General features: G+C 37.2%; 1 protein-coding gene across 2 annotated transcripts in view; it reads left to right on the top strand.

The window, feature by feature from the left end:
• Positions 1–17,928, top strand: part of gramd4a (GRAM domain containing 4a) — an 84,273-nt gene that overhangs the window by 16,476 nt on the left and 49,869 nt on the right. For both annotated transcript variants that reach the window (XM_049473645.1, XM_049473646.1), the window contains exon 3: positions 8,430–8,589. In XM_049473645.1, coding sequence (XP_049329602.1) covers positions 8,430–8,589 — 160 coding nt within the window. The remainder of the gene's footprint in view (positions 1–8,429; positions 8,590–17,928) is intronic.

The raw sequence follows: 17,928 nt of genomic DNA, 5'->3' as shown, positions 1-17,928 counted from the left end.
TTATGCCCATATTGTGTGAGATGTGTTATCTTGTGATAAAGGTTAAATACTGGTCAGTGTGCTCTTGGCAAGATAGTATAAATTATGGTTATGAGTTGTAGGGAGCTTTTTTAGTGGGTGCTAGAAGGATGGGATGGTCCATTTTTGAAGTTGTGCGGGTATTTAACATTCCTCCATCCACAGTTTCATATGCATTACTGATCTAGGTATTAATGTATTGTATCATATCATATTGTGTTGTATCCATTAAAAAGGGTAATTCATTTAACACAATAGGTATTTGGGTTCTTCTAGGCTGTTCTTTAGGCTTCAGGTGAGATCCTCATGAATGTGAAAATTGCAAATAGGAGAAAAGAGCACAGGCTCTAATATGCATCTGATTTGCATGGGCTGCTCATGCTCTCAGAGTATTCTAGTAAGTTCTATAGCAGCTTTGTTTAAGCTCTACAGAGGTGCAGTTGTGTAACACTGACTTTGTGAACTCCCCTACAACACAGTGTTTCTAAACAGTGCTAAACCAATTTACTACGCTTACAACATCCAGTGAGAGTAAAATACAAATTTTACTGTCACAGTAATTACATTATCGACTTACCTCAATAGTTTTTGTATGCTTGTTCACATATATAACAGATAACTGTATTTTAGCCAATGCTTTAATAACTGTGACTCCGTGCACACAGTGTGAACTGCAGTAGGTGAATAAAAAAGTATGTATATCCCAAACTATGATTAATTACAAATGTGTTGTCTTTAAAAGGTATGAATCCTTTTTTAACTTATTCTATTATCATTATGTCAGTGACATTTAATTGTCTGAAAATTACAATAATATTTATTATCACAATAATTTGTGCGACGATATATCAATCACAGTTTGCTTTGTACTATTATTGATATATTATTGACATGTTACGCTAATAATATGCTAAGATAACAGTGTAGGTAATGTTAAAGATAATTATGTAACAGCCTAGCTAATATTGTAGGTCCTAAAGTAGCTAATGGTGTAGAAAAGCTTAGATTAGCTCTTAATATAACAGCTAACAATGTAGCTAATTAGCTATAAAGCTACAATTTTAGCTAATAATGCAGCTAGTAGTGTAGTTAATTGTGTAGTTAATAATTTAGCTAATATTGGAGCTACCATTCAAGTGTATTATACAGTTTATAAGAAATAGTGTAATAATATTGATTCCAGTGTAGCTTATGGTATAGCTACCATTCTGGCTAATTATATAGCGTACATTGTATTGAATTATGTAACTAATGATGGAGTTAATTTGGTAGAATCTAATGCAGCTTTGAATGTAACTAATATTCTAACTAATTAATTTACCTAATGGTGGAGCTAACAGTATCTAATGTAGTTCCCAATGCAGCTTATAATATAGTCACAATTCTAAATAATTGTGTAATTACCAATGTAACTAATAATGTAGAGAACAGTGTATCTAATGTAGCTTCTGATAAAAAATCCACCTCCCAATATAACTAATGATCCAGCTTTCAGTGTAGCTAATGATATAGAAATGCAACTAACTTGAATGCAACCAATAATATAACTAAGCTAACCATGGGGCTAATAATGTACAAAAAACATGTATATAATATAGCCAACAATAAAGCTAATGATACAGCTCTCAGTGTAGCGACTGATTTAGACAACAATTTATTTAATGTAGCTTTAAATGTAGCTAATAATATAGCTAAGCTACCAAAGAAGCTAATAATGTACAAAATAGTGTATATATAATGTAGCCACCAATAAAGCTAATGATACAGCTTTTAGTGTAACTAATAATGTATATTTGAATGTAATAATAAAGCTAAGCTAATAATGGAGCTAGTAATGTAGAAAGCATGTATTTATAATGGATGCACCAATAAAGTTAATTATACAGCTCTCAGTGTAGCTAATGGTTTAGAAAAAAGTTAATTTATTGTAGCTTTGAATGTAGCTAATAATATAGCTGAGCTAACAAAAAAGTTAATCATGTAAAAAAGAAATAGTGTATACATAATGTAGCCACCAATAAAGCTAGTAATACAGCTTTCAGTGTACCTAATAATGTAGATTTGAATGTAATAGTATGGCTAAGCTAATAATGGAGCTAATAATATAAATAGCATGTATTTATAATGTAGCCACCAATAAAGCTAATAATACAGCTCTCAGTGTAGCTAATGCTATAGAAAACAGTTTATTTAATAGAGCTTTGAATGTAACTAATAATATAGCTAAGCTAACTATGGAGCTAATAATGCAGAAAAAATTGTGTATATAATGTGGCCACCAACTAAGCTAATGATACAGTTTTCAGTGTAGCTAATAATGTAGATGTAAGTAATAATATAGCTAAGCTAACAATAGAGTTAATAAAAAAAACATGTATATATAATGTAGCTTTCATTATAGCTAATAATATCGCTAGACAAACAATTTAACTAACAATAGAGCTAATAATATAAAAAACGATGTATCTAATGTAGCTTCAACTGTTGCTAGTGATACAGGCATTGTTTAGCTACCAGTGTAGCCAATTTTGCAGATACCAGTGCTGCTAATGGTGCAGCAAACAATGCGACTAATGATGCAAGTACCAGAAAAGCTAATGATGTAGCTGTAAACAGTAGTCCTGAATATCCTGAATGAAAGCATGAATGTATACAGGTGTTGTTTTGCTCCATATGTTCCTTCAGGGTGTGTGTGTGTGTGTGTGTGCAGGAGTGTGGCACTTGCCTGTTGTGTGTGTGTGTGTGTGTGTGTGTGTGCTGGTGTATTTTTGTCTGAGGAGCGACAGCCTCGTGACACATTTTCTGAACAGCAGCAGCATCTCACTGTTGAAACAACACTGAGGAGAGCAATGAGTCACACCTCTGTCAGAATATCCCTGCAGAATCCTACAGGAGCTTTACACACACACAGATATACACACACATGCGCCATGCTCTTTTCCTGTCATTCTCTTTCTGATTATCACACAAATGCACATCACCTCTGATTAAAAAAAATGATTCAGTTCTGTTTCACAAGGTCTCAATTCGATTCTGTTAGATTTAATATTGATTAATTCAGGAATACTTCTGTTACAATTACAGGCAGATACCTTATAAGGATACAGATCACTGACTGCTGTATGATTGGGAGTCCTTGTAATGCTAATAATAATGGCACCTATGCATTGATACAGTCCCACACTTCTACAAAAAGAGCTAATCTGTTTGCTGATTGTACAGAGAGCAGAGGAGAGTCAGTGTGCTGATGGGGAAACCCCTCCTCCCTGTGGAGATCTGTGCAGGAGCAGTAGCCATAACTTAATGTGGACAGATGGAGAGATACATAATGACATGTTCGCTAAATGAAAGTGAGATATCAGAAATTCACTGACACATATTGTTTAACTAGTCTAGCAAGCTTTAGTAAATTCGAGGGAAAAAAGAAAACTTGTCGCTAACGTTAGCTTAGCTCCTCTGACATTATCGAATGATTTGGAACGGAAATGGGTCCAAAACTGCTGCCCTGTCTGCAGCTGCTCTCTGGCTCTGTAGATTGATGATGATGCACAAGAAAATAGGCTAACCCGACCTCAGGTTTATATTAATCGATATTGAGTTATTTGAATAAAAATCGAAGATTGATAAAGAAATTTATTTTTTTAAACCATCCCCTAATAAACACACACATACATTATGTGGACAAATAAAACCAAGGGTATTTAATGCTTATCCTGCTTTTGTTTGAGTAACATCCACTGCTCTCCAGGCACGGCTTTCTGACAGATTTTTAAAGCATTGGTATCAGGATTTGATTGCATTCAGGAACAGGAGCTACATGTTATTGAGGTCAGAATGTTTGATTATCAATACCTCACCTCATCCCCCACTCAGGCTCAGTGTTGCTTACATAAATGAAGCCCCCATGTGCTGAATGTGAAGCCCACCAGCCTGTGTTTGTATCAGTGTGTTGATTGAGCCGCCAGTTGCTGCAGTTCCGTGCTGCTGGCTGTAGCTGTGCTCTGATGAGGAGACACTGAGGATGATGTTTCAGTGGTCCAGACTGAATATGAGCTCATTATACTGTAATGACCCTCTCTCTGGAACATCAGTTAGTGGACTGGTCTCTTTCTCTCTCTCTCTCTCTCTCTCTCTCTTTCTCTCTTTTTCTTTCTCTCTCTGCTCTGTACTTCTCCTGTCTCAGAGCTGCAGACCTCCCGGATACTGACCCATTCAGTCATGTGACCCATTTTATACAGAGCAAGCAGAGAAATACAGAACAAGATCTTCTTTCATTCTTTCTATCTACTTGCCATTTTACCTTCTTTTCTCACCTCTTTTGTTTCTTGCTCTCATTTTTTTCTCTCACCTTTCACACCCTCTTGTATCTGATTCTTTTCTCCTGCCCTCAAGCCTCTAGCCTCCTCTCTCTCTCTCTTTCTCTTTCTCTCTCTCTATGCTCTCTCATTTCTTTCTCAGTCTTTCTTTGTCTGTTACCTCTCACTTACTCACTTACTCCTTGCTCAATCTCTCTCTCTGTTCTCTCTCAATCTTGCTTTTTTTCTCACCCTTTACTATTACATCTCTAGCTTCTCTCTTGTTCTCTTTTTTCCTGTGTGTTCTCACTCTATCACTCCCTGTTTACACTCTTTCTCTTTATCTCTCTTTTCTCTTGCCCTCCTGTGTACCTTTTTTCTCTCTTGCTTCTGTTCCCTCTTGCCATCTTTTCTCCCACTGACTCTGTGCTCCTCTCTATCCTCTCTTCTCTTCTCTCTCACTTTCTTTTTCACTCTCTTTAATCTTTATTATTCATTTTTTCGTTATCTTCCCTCTTCACTGGTTTTGCTGGTTCAGTCTATTTGTGCCCGCCAGTTCATCAGACAACACAGTGGATTAAGACATGCCGCAGTGTGAATGAGACAGCCTGCTGCAGGGAGAGGGTGCTGCAGAGTGTGTGTGTGTGTGTGTGTGTGTGTGTGTGTTTGTGTGTGTGTGAGAGAGAGAGACAGAGGAGTGTTCCTAAACTGTCATTCGCAGAGAATCCTCCTCCATTCTCTTGCATCCCTCTGCATCACCACATACCTCTCACTCTCTCTCAGTCTCTCTCATTCTCCCTGACTCTGTCTCACCCTCTCTCACTTCCTCTCTCTCTCTCTCTCTCTCCCTCTCTCTCTCTCAATGCGGCTGGTGTTTCTCTCACTCCTGCGAGCTCTCACTCATTCACTCTCACTCCCTCGTACAGTCTCACGTGCGAGTGTGTGTGTGTGTGTGTGCCTGTGTGTAATATGGAGTGTGTGACAGTATGTGTGGTGTCTGTGTGTGGACTTGCCGCTGCTCTGGGAGATTAGAGCGGGTTGTGAGAGCAGGAAGCAGACAGACGCAGACCTTAAGTAAGACAGCACTGTTTTTCACATCCGCATGCACTCTGTGTTGTGTTTTGCATTTGTTTTGCACTCAGTGTGTGTGGGTGTGTGGATTTGTGTTTGATTGAATGTGAAAGAGTGAGGTAGACTGTAACCTGTAGTTACCCGTACTTTCTTGTGTTCATAAGCTCCATCTTTAATTTTACAACCCTTTCATTTCACCTGCCAAGGTCTTTTAACTTAGGTAGAAGCCACATCTTCTCACATACTGAGGTTTACAGTAAGAATAGAAAAAGAAAAGGTTGCATTACATACAGATATTACACATATTATATATACCTATACTATATATAGGGGTTTGTAAAAGCATTGCAAAAAAACAACGAGCAATTTTAAAAAGTGATAAAAAAAACAACAGCCATTTTCTGAAAAACATTGAGAAACACAATGGCGATTATCTGAAAAGCGATAAGAAAAAACAATGGCAATTTTCTGAAAAGCCATAAGAAAAACAATGGCCATTTTATTAAAAGCATTGAGAAAAAAACTGAGAAAATGACAGCTAATTTATGAATAGTTGAGAAAAATAATCGACAATGGCCAAAAAGGGAAGAACAGGGATTTAATAAAGCGTTGAGAAAAACAAAAGAAAAACAACGGGCATCTTTTAAAAGCAGTAAGAAAAACAACACAGATTTATTAGTTTTTTTTTATGTTTTTTATTATTTTAGTCAATGCAGTCATTGAGTTTGTAAACATCTTTTTTATTTACATTTTCTGCTCAGGAGCTTTTATTATGGATGACTAACTGGTGATGCTAATGGATAACTGGCGATGCTAACAGCTTACTGGCGATGCTAACAGCTAACTGATGATGCTAACCGCAAACTGGCAATGCTAACGGCTAACTGGCGATGCTAACAGTTATCTGGCGATGCTAACCGCTAACTAGTGGTGATAACGGCTAGCTGTAAATACTAACCGCTAACAGGCGATGCTAACAGCTAACTGGCAATGCTAATGGATAACCGGCAATGCTAACCGTTGCTAACAGTTTTCTTCTCATACTCAAATTAATGGATGGCACTGTGTTGGTTATATTAGTAGGTTCTGTGGTTTGATATGACGTGGATTATGATTATGGTTCACTCCAGTCATGATTGTAGTTCAATACCAGACTGCAGCTAGCAGCTAAATGCTAGCTAACAGCCGAATCAGCAGTAAAGATTAGAGAGTGTTAGCTTGGATGCTAACTGTTTTTAAGAGGAATTAAGGGCTGTTTTTTGATATCAGAAAGATGTTACTGTCCTGGTTAGATATGGTAACTTCCGTTGTTTGATATGATTTGTATATGATGTCTGAACATCACTCTGGTCTTCAGTTATTCTGTTTTTTAGATGGTATAATTATATGTATTCAGTGTTAATATCTAAAATCTGCTTTTATTCCTCAGCTCAGTGATTCTTGTGGCTGTTAAAATGTGAAAATGCTAATTGTTTTCTGTCTTTTCAATCAACATTTAAAATGTTTTAATTAGGATTGTTTCTGGTTTGTTCTACTTTTCGGCTGTAGGATAAACTATCCTCTTACACCACTGCTAATTTTAAATAGCTATAACATTTGATGTATGTATAAAAATAAAATAGTAAAAAAGTAGTGTCGGTATGCAAAATACATAGGACATATGCCAAGACGCATAATTTATCTGTCCAAAGCATATTGATGCAAAAGACCTGAAATTTATTTAGACATTCTCTGGCAAACATATTTTTTACAAAAAATTTTCCTCTTTGCACTGCTTCCATGAAACAGACATGTGTTTGGTTGCTTTCTGATGGTAGATGTTGTAGTTTAACACCAGCTGTGGTGAGAGTTATCTGCCCTGTAAAGAAAGACATTTTAGTATTCCTGGGTGATATTTGGACTTTCTGTGGTTTGCTGTTGGGCTGTTTGGATGCTCTGACCTGGTCTTGTTGTCAGTGTTTTTAAAAATTCTCAGTTTATAATATTCCAGACAGTGGAGCTGCTGATTTCTAAAAGTTCTGAGATCTTTTAAATCCCTCTGCAGGCTCATCTGCATCTACACCCTCCTTTCTGAATGATCTATAGGTGGGCTAATGGTAATCCACTCACTTCACCAATCATAATCAAATTAAACAAAAGTCAGAGGTTTAAATAGGACAGACTCTTCCCATTTAAATAGATACAATTAATCATCTTTCTTTAGTTGTATACAAGTAGATATATTACCTTATATTACTTATGTTGATGATCAAATAGGCCTGCCACAATACCTGTTTTTATTTGAACGATATTTTGTCCCAGAAATAATTGCGATAAACAATATTATTGTTTTTTTAAGATTATTTTGTGACACTGATGTACAGACAATATGTACATAATGTCAGGTTGGTTTTGTCCTGTTTTATGTCTTTTCTGGTCTGTCTCTGTGCTTTTCCTCTGTCTGTACATGTACTCTTTTGCAGTTTTCAGTTGTTTCCACTTACCAGTGCAGTTCTGTATGTCTCTTAGAGTCTCTTAGCCGGAGTGTTAAATTATTGTTGTTATTAATAAAATAATAACTTAGTTGTGTATTTTAAAAAATAATAGCGTAATAATAAAATACGATGTTTTGTTTGTCCTGCTACCAGATTTCTGTGAAACTGCTTTGACGGTTGTACAAAGCGCTATGTTAATAAATTAGTTTTTTCATTATTTGATTGGATTTGACTTGAGAAATTGTGATTGGATTGTGATCATTTTTAAATATCCTAAGAAACATTTTAAACTGTTTAAACAGCCGACATACTGGCTAATCATGTTATTGGGCTGTTCTCACTAAGTAAATAACAAAATATTTATCAGTAAACAAGATTGTTATTATATTTCATGATAACTCAATTACAGAATTATCGTGACAGGCCTAGGATCAAATGTTCATATGATTAAATATGTTAAAAAGACAAAGGTCTAATTCTAATTCTTTCCACTTTGTGCAGGTTGCATATGGTACACATTAAATAAGATTTAAATACTTATATGAGTGTGTTTATGTGTGATTTTATACAGGCTGGTTCGGGGTCTCCAAACATGGCTGCCATGCAGGACTTGAGGAGTGGTTCGGGGTCTCCAAACATGGCTGCCATGCAGGACTTGAGGAGTGATTCTGAACGTCTCAATGAGGTCAAAGGTCACCTGGAAATCGCCTTACTGGAGAAGCACTTCCTGCGTGAGTACTGATGATTTCCTGTCCTTCTGTAAGATGAAACATGTGAGCTGTGAGTGAATGGCTCATGTACAGTGATCAGAGTCTGATAACTCTGTATCAAGTATCAGGTAGAAATCTACGTTGAGAGAGGGCAATGTGGCAAAAACAGAGGTAACAATTAAGATACAGTAAGCAAGATGATATAACAATTATATATTTTTTTGCTTTTATACCTTAGTGCCGCTATCTAGGGGTCAGGGCTTAAACACAACTTTGTTAAAAAAATATTTTTTACAAACATGTAAATTATTATTTAACAATTAATGCTGGGAATAATTGAAGTTTGATAAAGTATTGTAAATCATAATATTGCAACATCACAATACTTTCATATACCAATATTTTTCTATCATATTTAAATTGATAATATCAATTTTGTTCATTCTTACATCTTAAATAAGGAAATATTTGACTAGCTTTGCATCTGGAATGTCTCCTATTAATATTAATAAATAGTGCATAAATGTACATCAGACTGGCAAACATGCTTAGAGTCCTATATTATGTATAAAGTTTAGTGTCAGACAGTGGTTTACATTGTGTTGATTAAACCTCAACCACTAGAGGGCAGTGGTGTACTCTGTCTTCAGATCCCACTGTTCTGAATGCATAAAAATCACAGTAAATCACCATACTTAAAGTAGCACAGTATATTGCAATATATTAAATAGTAACATCTGTATTGTGATAAATTTTGCATTGCCAGCTACTTGCTAATAGACAGCCCCATTAATGCCAGTGATAAATATGATGTCCTTGACTTTGTGTTTGTGTCTGTGGCTGGTCTGTGCTGGTTGTTCTCTTTTGGAGTTAATGACCTACTTAGCAGTCTCTGGATTGGCCTATTAGAGCCTGGTGTTGAAAAGTCAGGCTAAAAGGACAGTTTGTACTGACCAAAGTGTGTGCAAAGTGTGTGTGTGTGTGTGTGTGTGGTGGGGGTCTTAGCCAACCTTGAAGCTAAGTGCTGCTTTTTTTAGTAGCTGAGGTTCCATTCACAGACCAGAATATCACCAGGGTCTCTTATGGACATTTTTATTCTCAGGCTTAGTAACAGTTCAGAAGTTGTATCTGCTTTTAATGAACTGTACTTTGAACTGTTCCAGTGTGGAAGTTCAATTATTGGTGAGAACTGGTCACCTTAAAAAGACAAGGTCAAATAACTCCATTATATCCAGTTACTGCCTTTACAAACATCAACTGCACTAAAAACAAAAACAAAGTACGAAAATAATGATTTTTAAAATAACAACTCGTGAGGCCATGAGGTTTTCACAGTGTGTGTTTAAATGAGTGACAGGAGTAGTATTGATCACCTTGTTAGTCGATCGTGTACGAGTAGCTTCATTGACTCTATAGTGCACTATTAGAAATGTAATCTAAAGGACAGGTCAGTGTGATGCAACTGGGGCAGCTCTAAACAACCCCTGTTACACAACCTCACTAACTGAGCCCAATAGCACCAGTAGCACTCACTAGAGATAGAATGTGCAAATGCACATACAACTTGTCTAGTCCCTATAGAGAAAGACGAAGCCAATAAAATAGGGCTCTCTGGACCAGATACACTCAAATCTATTGGAAGCAAGTTTAATGCCAGGCATAGCCTAGAGGGGTATATAGCCCCCAAGCATTGAGCATTAAAGCCACTCTACTGAAGTACGACATGATATAGGACTTTCAGTTTATTTCTCCGGCAGTATTAGCATTAGCCGCTTTGGCTGTCCAGAGGTGAGTATAATCAGCCTGTATAATTAGCTTGCTGCTAAACCTATCTAGCACTGCTGGAGCAGCATTAGCATTAGCTGCTAACAGCTCTAAGTACTAGTTCTTTGGCCGTTCATATGTGAGTATTATCACCCTGTAGCCTGCTGCTAACCCCGGCTAGCACTGCTGGAGCAGCATTTGCATTACCCGCTAACTGCTAGCTCTTTCGCCGTTCAGACGTGAATATTATTGGCCTGAAGCTTGCTGCTAACCCCGGCTAGCACTACTAGAGATGCATTAGCATTACCGCTAACAGTTAGCCACACAAGGTGGATAAGTAATTGCACTGCAGAACAATGAACAGGAGAACAGGAATGAACAGGAGCGAGTTCCTGGATTAGTTTCTATCTTGATATTAAACACTATTTCTCAGTCCTGATCCTGCATCTAATGCTCTGCACAGTTTGCAGTTTCTCAATAACAGGAGAAATATAATAAAATAGGAAAACATACATTAATTTCTTTGAGTGTTGTTAATTCAGCATTTAATTTTTTTTTAGAAAATGTGCTTCATGATGATACACATTATTGATGGGATATAAAGTGGACTGTATCGGGATATGTATAGTTGGTCATATTACACATGTATTTTTCTTATATGTTGGTCTGTAGTATTGAATTGTATAGGAAGGGTCATGAGCTGATGACATCAGGACAGAGAGGAAGTATGTCACTGGACACACTAGTACAGTAAACTGGGTCAGATGTGCATTAGTTCGTTACTTGCTTACGTATATACACAATGCATGTAATGGGAAGAATGCAGTGAATACATAGGAGCATCAGGTCTTTTAATATTGATCCTGGATGCTGGTAGTATTGAGGCAATTCATCTACTCAGTGATCAATATTAAAAAATATATATATATACTCTAAATTGAGTAAGTGCTATGAAACCAGCACAGTTGTGGATGGATGATTATATATACTATTAAGAACTGTATATAGTAGGATTGGAATGCAGTACTTCTCTTTCTATTCTCTATCTCTTTCTCGCTCCTGGTGTGTGTGTGTGTGTGTGTATATGTGTGTGTAAGTGAGCTCTAGACCAAGGTAAGTGTCACTATTTTAGTGGTGGTGTGACTAAGGAGGCTATATTAAGTGTCTGTGAGTGTGTGTTTGTTTACCCTTAAGCCTTGTGCTTCCCCCTGAGCCTAGCATTAATAGCCCTGTCTCGTTTAACATCACATTAAGGCTGACCCGGGGTCAGTTACGGTCATGAGATTTGTGTGTGTGTGTATCTTGGGATTTCCCGTTACGTTAACACGCACTGACTTCACCCACCCCCCTCAAGTAAATTAACCCACTGCAGACTTTACAGTGTGTTTTGGACGAGTGGAGGCAGCGAGGCGATGCTGAGCATGTGGTGATTGTTCCCAAACTGATATTGTGGTCAGTGCTGGCCTTATCAACCTGCTCTGAGTGGAGCTGTGAGAGCAGTTAGGCATGAAAAGCTATTAGCAGCAAATGAACTGTGTGTGTGTGTAAGGGGTCGGGGTATATGGGCATGTGTGTACCCATGTGTGTAGGGGGAGTATCATTAGTTCCAAACTAAGCATTTAAAGACGGCAGTATCATATACTAATGCAAATATACAGGGGTTGGACAATGAAACTGAACACCTGGTTTTAGGCCACAATTTTTTATGAAAATAAATAAGTTTATTAATTTATTTATAAATTAGACAGTTCTGGTGGAAACAAGGGAGTTGAGGTGCACATTGAATTCTGCCGTGATTTGGGCAGCCGTGGTTTTATGTTTTTTGGATACAATCAGGGTTAGCACCCGAACATCCCTTTCAGACAGCTTCCTCTTGCATCCACAGTTAATACTGTTGGATGTGGTTCGTCCTTCTTGGTGGTATGCTGACATTACCCTGGATACCATGGCTCTTGATACATCACAAAGACTTGGTGTCTTGGTCACAGATGCGCCAGCAAGACGTGCACCAACAATTTGTCCTCTTTTGAACTCTGGAATGTCACCCATAATGTTGTGTACATTGCAATATTTTGAGCAGAACTGTGCTCTTACCCTGCTGATTGAACCTTCACACTCTGCTCTTACTGGTGCAATGTGCAATTAATGAAGATTGGCCACCAGGCTGGGCAAATTTAGCCATGAAACCTCCCACACTAAAATGACAGGTGTTTCAGTTTCATTGTCCAACCCATGTATGTATTGGTGTTATATAAATTAAGTAACGTATTTTTCACACTATAAGGTGCACCGGGTTATAAGGCGCACTATCAATAAACGTCTATTTTTTTGGACTATTTCCATACATAAGGTGCACCGGATTAAAGGCGCATTTTATGCGACAGTAGTAACTAGTAATTAGTAGTAAAAAAAGAGGTGTCGCCATGTCCTTTTAAATTCAGCAGGTGTCGCCTGTACCTGTTAAGCTAAGCTAAGTTAGATAAACAAAACTGTAATTCTTAAAAAAAAAAAAAAAGACAAGTCAAACGAGCACTGGATGTTAATCTACACAGATTTCTGTCCTGAAAACTGTTTATTTGGGTGAGTAAAGCATTTTCATTTATTTACAATAAGCGTATATTTCCAGATTTCCCCTAAAGCTGGAGCATTAGCAGTTAGAGGTTAGCAGCTAATGCCTTCTGACACAGCTACACTGAGGAACCCTGAGTGCTCCAGGAAGCCAGGGTGATATTAGCTAGCGGTTCGTCCCACATACCTTGTTTTAATGCACAGGCTACAGTCCAATATACTTACCTCTGAACAACAAAAGGTCAGCGGCTAATGCTAATACTACTGCAGCAGTGCTAACCGTGGTTAGCAGAAGGGTACAGGTCAATAATACTCACCTCTGAACAGCCAGAGAGCTAGCACTTAGCGCAGTTAGCAGCTAATGCTAATACTGCTGGAGAACTAAACTGAAAATCCTGTATAACGCTGTACTTCAGCGGAGTGGCTTTACTGCTCCTTACAACCTGACTGGTAAAATTCATACAGAAGGCTCACCAGATTATAAGGCACACTGATCATTTTTGGGAAAATCTGGTACCCACTCTGGTTGGCATAGCCTTAGCTTCAAGTTTTATAACAGCCCCTTTGGCTTCCATGCACAGCTGTTCCCCAAATACCTTGGGTGACACTTTCTCCAGTTGGCCTGGTGCCCTCACTTCTAAGACTGTGATGATACTTTATGGCATCTGTGTTACTGAAGATAATAAAATGCTCCTTAGTAATCAAATACCAGGATTTATGAATTTATTGGTGTCAGTTTCACAGAATTTTACAAACATTATTTTTCACCGAAGGTTTACCCTCTTCTTTTGATTATGGAGAAATAAAGCAGTAACTTTAGTAACTTTAATTGGGGGCAAGTCTTAGTGAGTTTCAGTAAAATTTTGATATTTGGCAGCACATATCATAAATGTTTCGCAAACGAAAACAAAGCAATATATTACAGTATCAATATTTTGTCAAACCAAAATACCAATCAAATTAGTAAAATCTGAGTGAATGTGGTTTATAAACTTATTATTATTATTATTATTATTATTATTATTATTATCAAAGGTTGCAATAAGATATTAATATTCTCTTACACCCATATTCACTTCTATACAAAAATTAATTAAGGCTGCTGTGTAATAGTCTAGGGGTTTTGGAATAGCCCTGTTTTCCAGACCTGTTTTACTACCCAAGTTTTGCCAGTGTTTGGCAGTGTTTAAGGTTCGCCCATGTTTTGTCTCGTCCATGTACAGACCTGTCGTTATTCAACCGTGCTGAGACAGATGCAAATTTCCACTCTATGCCACTTTTCACTGAACATGTTTAACTCATGGCAGCGGCTTTCTCTGAGGCATTTTCTGCAGTCCTAGACATTCTCCCAGTAAATCTTTAAGCAGATTATCCAACAAAAGGCTTTTTTGTTTGCGATGACTGGATTCCGTGCTTTCGAATGCCAGCACCAACTTCTTTCATGCCCTTTTGAGTGGCGCTCACTGTATTCACATTATATCACTCTCCTCCAGCGTCCAGAGTCTAAGGCGAGGTGAACGGTAAACACTGTGGGTGGGTGGCTCTCAGCTGCCGCCACAGCGAGGAACTGTTTTTAGATATGAGGTATTAAGAGAGGAGAGGCAATAAAGTTATTTAGCTACTTTATTACAAATACATTAAATACATTAAAATAATACAGCCAAAGTCTCAGAATGTACAGTACACTATTTTAAAAGTTTTTTGCATTTGGTCTCCCGCATTGAATGTGGCTGTGATTTCTGCCAGAATTGCTTGTTTGCTCTGTTTGCATGGACACTTTTTGCCAGACAAATTCAGAAATTCAGAAATAAACACTTATTATTTCAGAAATAAACACTTATTATTTTACAACACAACAAATATTAACACATAATTATTTTACAAGTGTGAGCAATCTCAAGCAGTTTGTCACCAAATGTATTAATTAATTTAGCTGAAAATGTGCTTCTATTTTGAATTGTATTCTCTGGTGAATAAAACATTTGTATTTAGGCTTCTTTCTGATTTATTTCAAGTAAAATATATAAAATGAAATGAGTAAAGAAAATGCTGTAGAATGAACAGTATAGCCTACAGTATAGCCTACAATAATTGTAAGTTAGCTGCTCAGAAAAATTATTCTTCCTCTCTTATACAGGCTACAACAAAGAGGCCATGGGCATACAGGTTCATCTAACTGAAAATAGTTGAGTAATGTTTGGAAATATTTAATTTTACATTAAATATTAATTTAGACTTTGCAATTTTCCGTAGCAAAGTCACTCCGCTGAAGTCCAGCGTTATGAAGAGTTTTGGTGAAGGTTCTCCATGCTGGAGCAGTATTAGCATGATCCGCTAACTGTTAAGCGCTAGCTCTTTCACGGTTTAGAGGTGAGTATATATGAGTGTAGCCTGCGTTCATCGCGTTAAAACAAGCTTAGTGAAAATATTGCTTTAATAAACGGAAGCACTATACTTACCCAAATAAACAGTTTTCAGGAGAGAAATCTGTGTAGATTAACAACATGGCAGTGTACACTTAAAATTTACAGGGTAGACTAAAAATTATTTATCTTTCTAGGATCACATTTTTGGCACTGTACTGGTGATATGTTTTGTAAGATTAGGGTTTGGGATTAGGGTTTTTCTAATTTTCCACACATTGGACTAAAGCTCCCCAATGCTTCAAAAATAGCTCCTCTTGAAAGTTCAGCTTGTCAGACACACGTCTCATGTTGCTGAGCGAGTGAGTGTTGGTGGTGTGTTGGTGTGTGTTTGTGGCCATCTCTGTAAGTTAACCATAAGTATCAAAACAGTGACCTGCTTTGACCCTGTACTTGCTGCTGCTCTTGAGGTAGATGGCATACAGCCAGGGCTATTTGCGGGATGGATAGTTGGCCAGTGTGATAAAGTGAAGGCACAGTCCTAATAGACTCAGACTAGTCTTAGGCCAGACACATCGCAGGCACTAAGCCAGGACTACAGACTTTACGAGTGACATTCATATAAGCTATTAGGTAGTTCTTGATTGTTGAGCTGATTATGATTGATGATGACTCCTGATGCAAATGCTAATGTTGCTAAGTGTAAATGAAGGCAAATTGCCACCAGTTAGGATTATTGATTTGAAATCATGATGGATTGTTTTGATTGTTAGCTAGTTTAGCAACACTGCATAAGGCCAAAAGTATTGGGATGCCTGCTCTTACTATCGAAATCATGAGTATTCAAAAATAGTTTGTCTTGCTTTTGTAGGAGTAACTGACTCAAGAATGTTAGTGAGATCAGGATGTTTAATGAGCACAATTTCACCTCATCCCCAACTCCCTAACTCATCCCAAAAGTATTATATGGAGCATTATATTTTTTTAAATTGTAAACTTTTCTCTTGGCCTTCTACTGCGTTTCTAAAAATATAAAAATCCCCCTAAAACAAGTTCAGCTTCAGGCAACCCTAATAAAATAAAATCCACATCCACATTAAATCCAGGAGACCCCACACACACATCCCACAGCTCAGTGCAGCGTTGTTTCTTTTAATTGGATGTGACAAAAGTCATGAGACAAAATACTAGTTTCATATTCTTGATACAATGCATTTGTTTGCATTTATTTTTACTTAGAAAATCAACAACACTTGCCTGTGTGTATGAGTGTGTGTGTGTGTGTGTGTGTGTGTGTGTCTGTAAGAAGAGTAGGCTTTGGCTTCAGGAACTCTAATCACATTACTTAGATTTTACTGACAGAGCACTATTACACACAGACAGACACACACACACACACACACACACACTCACAAAATGCTGATATAACCAGCCAATCTTCCAATTGTCCTCCGTTTTAGGCATCACAATTCTCAATTGAGGGAAAAACAAGTGAGTCTGAAGTAAACGCACAACCTGACATTTATGTAATAATAAGAAAAGGAGAAAAAACAACACTTTTTTCTTTGGATGTACTCTACAATTTTAATTTACTAGGTGAAAAGATAGAGGTTGAAAGGATGGATCAAAACTTTTTGAAAATACAAGAAGAAAATGAAATAACCCATAAATATAGGGACAGAAAAGCAAGTCTGAAAAATAAGACAGTAAAATACGCCTCCAGCAGCTCCGGCAAGGTAATGATCCTGTTTACAGCTCTGCTCAGAGCTCTGCAAGAACATAAATAACATCATATTCAGCTTATAAAGAATCTTTTACCAGCACAACGGTCCTGTACACTGAAATTATGGCAAAACAGAGGAATCATTTTTTATTCTAATGTAAAACCAGTTTCTATTAAAGAGGGGGAGTGTTTTCGGGGCCAGTACTGATGAGCAATTGTCTTTCATCTCTGTTGATAGCTGATATCTATTAGGGTGCGACCAGATGCTAGATTACCCTTTCCAATGATATTATTGCAATATTCAAGATATGTGTTATTAGTGTCAATCAATAAAATAAACGTAATCACAATATTCTTTGATTAACTGAAATTTAATCGCATTTGTACTTCTTAAGCATGTTTTTATAGTAGATATTTAAATGTAAATAAATCAAAGAATGTAAGAAATGTAAATTGCATTTATATTTATGTTAATGGTGTCGATTCAAATACTAGTATAAACTTGTATATTTGAGGGAAGGTGAGGCCAACGTAGGGTTTTGGTATTGCACATATTCTCACAATAGGGGATTTAACCATTTAAATGGCCTGGGGGAAATATGTAACGGCCAGGATTCAGTAATGTGTACACTGTCACTTTAAGAGCCCTTTAATAAAAACATCTGATACTTTGAATTTCAGTTACTTTACTGGTAGATTTATTTTGCCGCTGTGCTTTCAATCAAAGTGTTTTCAATGGGATGTCTGCGTAGTGAATGGAGTCACGCGTCTGCGAGCAGTGAACGCAGCGCATACAACTCTCAGTAAATGTAGCACATACAACACTTAATGTAGAACAGTAGAATATATTATCTGGCTAATATATCAGATTAAACTGCTCCTTTTTTGCAGTTTAGCTTAATTAAAAAGCAGTAAATTTGATAGCTGGGTTGGACTGACACC

This window comes from Astyanax mexicanus, chromosome 2 (genome assembly GCF_023375975.1).
Source record: "Astyanax mexicanus isolate ESR-SI-001 chromosome 2, AstMex3_surface, whole genome shotgun sequence".
In the NCBI taxonomy this organism is placed as follows: Eukaryota; Metazoa; Chordata; class Actinopteri; order Characiformes; family Acestrorhamphidae; genus Astyanax; species Astyanax mexicanus.
This window is presented reverse-complemented; position numbering and strand designations above follow the sequence as displayed.